Source organism: Trachymyrmex cornetzi, unplaced genomic scaffold (genome assembly GCF_001594075.2).
Source record: "Trachymyrmex cornetzi isolate Tcor2-1 unplaced genomic scaffold, Tcor1.1 scaffold3570, whole genome shotgun sequence".
Lineage (NCBI taxonomy): Eukaryota > Metazoa > Arthropoda > Insecta > Hymenoptera > Formicidae > Trachymyrmex > Trachymyrmex cornetzi.
Genome location: NW_017298290.1, coordinates 1 through 2562, shown reverse-complemented (window position 1 = coordinate 2562; position 2562 = coordinate 1). Strand labels below are relative to the sequence as shown.

At 31.8% G+C, this 2562-nt stretch overlaps 1 protein-coding gene across 1 annotated transcript; it reads right to left on the bottom strand.

The window, feature by feature from the left end:
• Nucleotides 1-614: 614 nt before the first annotated feature.
• LOC108763333 (putative nuclease HARBI1) lies at nucleotides 615-1349 on the bottom strand. The gene is made up of 2 exons (XM_018510839.1): nucleotides 1308-1349; nucleotides 615-1127 (listed from the first exon to the last, which is right to left on the bottom strand). The coding sequence occupies exons 1-2, from the start codon at nucleotides 1347-1349 to the stop codon at nucleotides 615-617; spliced, it is 555 nt and encodes a 184-aa protein (XP_018366341.1).
• Between the last annotated feature and the right edge of the window lie 1213 nt (nucleotides 1350-2562).

Genomic DNA, 2562 nt, shown 5'->3' with positions numbered 1-2562 from the left:
TTATAATTTAAGGTAAATGTATGTTTCTAAAATTGTTATAAACAAATCTAATTAAAATCATATATATTATTCAAAGCTTAATAATTAAAATTTTTGTTATTTCATCCAATAATTTAGTTATGTGCACTTATAGTCCACTGGTAACTCGTACATTTACTTTATAAAATGCTATGTGCAACTGTGTTGCTACAACATAAAGGGGTGATCCCGATTGATCACGACTCGATTGGACACCACCAATCACAGCGACCAGGTGCCTAGGAGCTTTGTAGTCTCAAGCGCTGTGAGTGGCTCGTGTCCAATTGAGCCGTATCTAATTGGGTGCCACCCCAACATAAATAACTGAATTGCAATTGTTACAAACTAAAAAATAAAATTTTTTTAATTTTAGTATTTGCATTGTGATACATTGTGATACATTATGTAATAAATATTATGTAATAAAAAAATGTAATAAAACATTATATAATAAATGAATCTTATTGTTTGTCAATATTAAACAAAGAAAAGAAAAGTTCGAATGCATGACACAAGTTTATAAAAATATAAGTATTTGTATTAATATTAATTATTGAAAAAAAAACGGATGAACGTACTACATGTAGTATTCTACATTAATGAAATAAACGTTCTATGATAGCATTCCTCATTATAAATCCATCTGCTGGTTGCCATTCTGCATGATTTTCATTATTCTCTCCATTATCATTATCATTATACATTTCATTCTCTTCATCGTCTGGCAGTTTATTATCATAAATAAGTGAAAGATTATGCAGAACTGCACATGCTACAACAATTGTTGTACTACAAATCGGTTTTGTCGTAAGTCTTCGTGCTAAGCAGGGAAATCGCCGTTTCCAAACTCCAAATGTTCTTTCTACGATTAGTCTAGTTTTTCGATGGATGATGTTATACGCGATCTGTTCATCGGTTTTTGGATTTAAAATAGGCGTCAGAAGAAACGGCAAACAAGGATAGCCATTATCATCAACTAATATACCAGTTAATTCTCGTCTCATATAACGCATATAAAGTCTAGAATTCTGAAAAATACGACTATCATGTTGGCTTCCCGGCCACTCTGATATGATATCCAGAAATTCCATCCGTGGTCCAACGACAGCCTGTAAATACATATATAAATAACAATTATATGTATAATTGCTCGATATTTGACACAACAAAACAAATTATCAAAAACCGACCATAGATATTTGATTATATTACACTAAATTTATCAGAGACCTATAACGATAACGAAGTACCGAAATAATATTGATAGTTTTTCGGTTTTTTTTTCATACCGGTACACTATGGGCCGGGATTCGCGAAAAAGCGACCAACATTGACTCTTTGAGCTATAATTTTTTCTTTACATCCGATTAACTTAAAATTTACTACTCAATGCTTTTTGGGGTCGCTGATTAAGAATCCATTATCAGATTTCGAATATTCAAAATGGCGGATACAATATGGCGTGTTGTGTAATATGAAAAGTAGTTCAATTCATGTAAAACTTGTTATTTGGGGGGAGGGGATTGGAGTCGCTAATTTCGAATCCGTTGTTAGATTTGAGAGGCTCAATATGGCGGATGTGACTATTTAGATGAAAATCAATTTTATAAATGTTTATAAATGAACTACTCCTGTTATTAGCCTACAGCATTGCGTCGAATACCGTAGTTTCCAGAGTCTACCGCGAGGAGGTTACAGGTTTTTTTTAAGACTCCTTATTTTTTTTTATTATTTTTTTTTGTTTTTTCATATTGTTTTATTTTCTTTTTTTAAATTTTTTTTTCTATTTTTATCATTTACACGTTTTTATATCAAATACAGAAATATAATTACGGATTTATCGTCGATTAATTAAAAGAATTAAAAATTAAAAATTAAAATTAAAATTAAAAATCTTCCTTTTCTATTTCCGTTTCTTCGTCTGTTAATTCCAAATCTTGTAGATTTGACAATGTTTCTGACAAACCCGAATTATCAATTTCATCTACATTATTATCAATATCATTATTTTGAAAAGGTCCTGTTTCTTCTGGAACAATAACTGCAACTGTAGCGATTTGTGGAATTGCCAATAAGCTACCGACTTCTTGGGAAATATAATAGGTAATTGTTTCCTTTTCAAAATGCGTGAATTAAGCCTTGTGGAAGAGAGTATCTGATGTGTCCATTGATCTATAAAAAACGTCTTCAAGATTTTCCTTTCGTCCACACTTTCGACTGTGGAATTCACGATAACGCTTATAAAATTTATTCCGAGCTTCACTAGCTTCTTCACCAAGCATGCCCACTGGAAATACGCTTGTTCTAATGATATCAGCACCGTGTATAAGTATTTTGTGTAATGTTGCAGACATTGGATACCAAGAGTAGTTAGCAACATAAATTTCGGCTGTACGAAAACAGTATTCATCAAATCGTAAAGGATCCACGGAAAGTTGGCAAGATAGTGCAATTAAAATAGTTTTCAAATTTTTTATTAAGTCTAAATTAAGACCGAGACATTCTGCAAAAACATCAGGGTCTGCAAATGCTCTACGCGCGGTG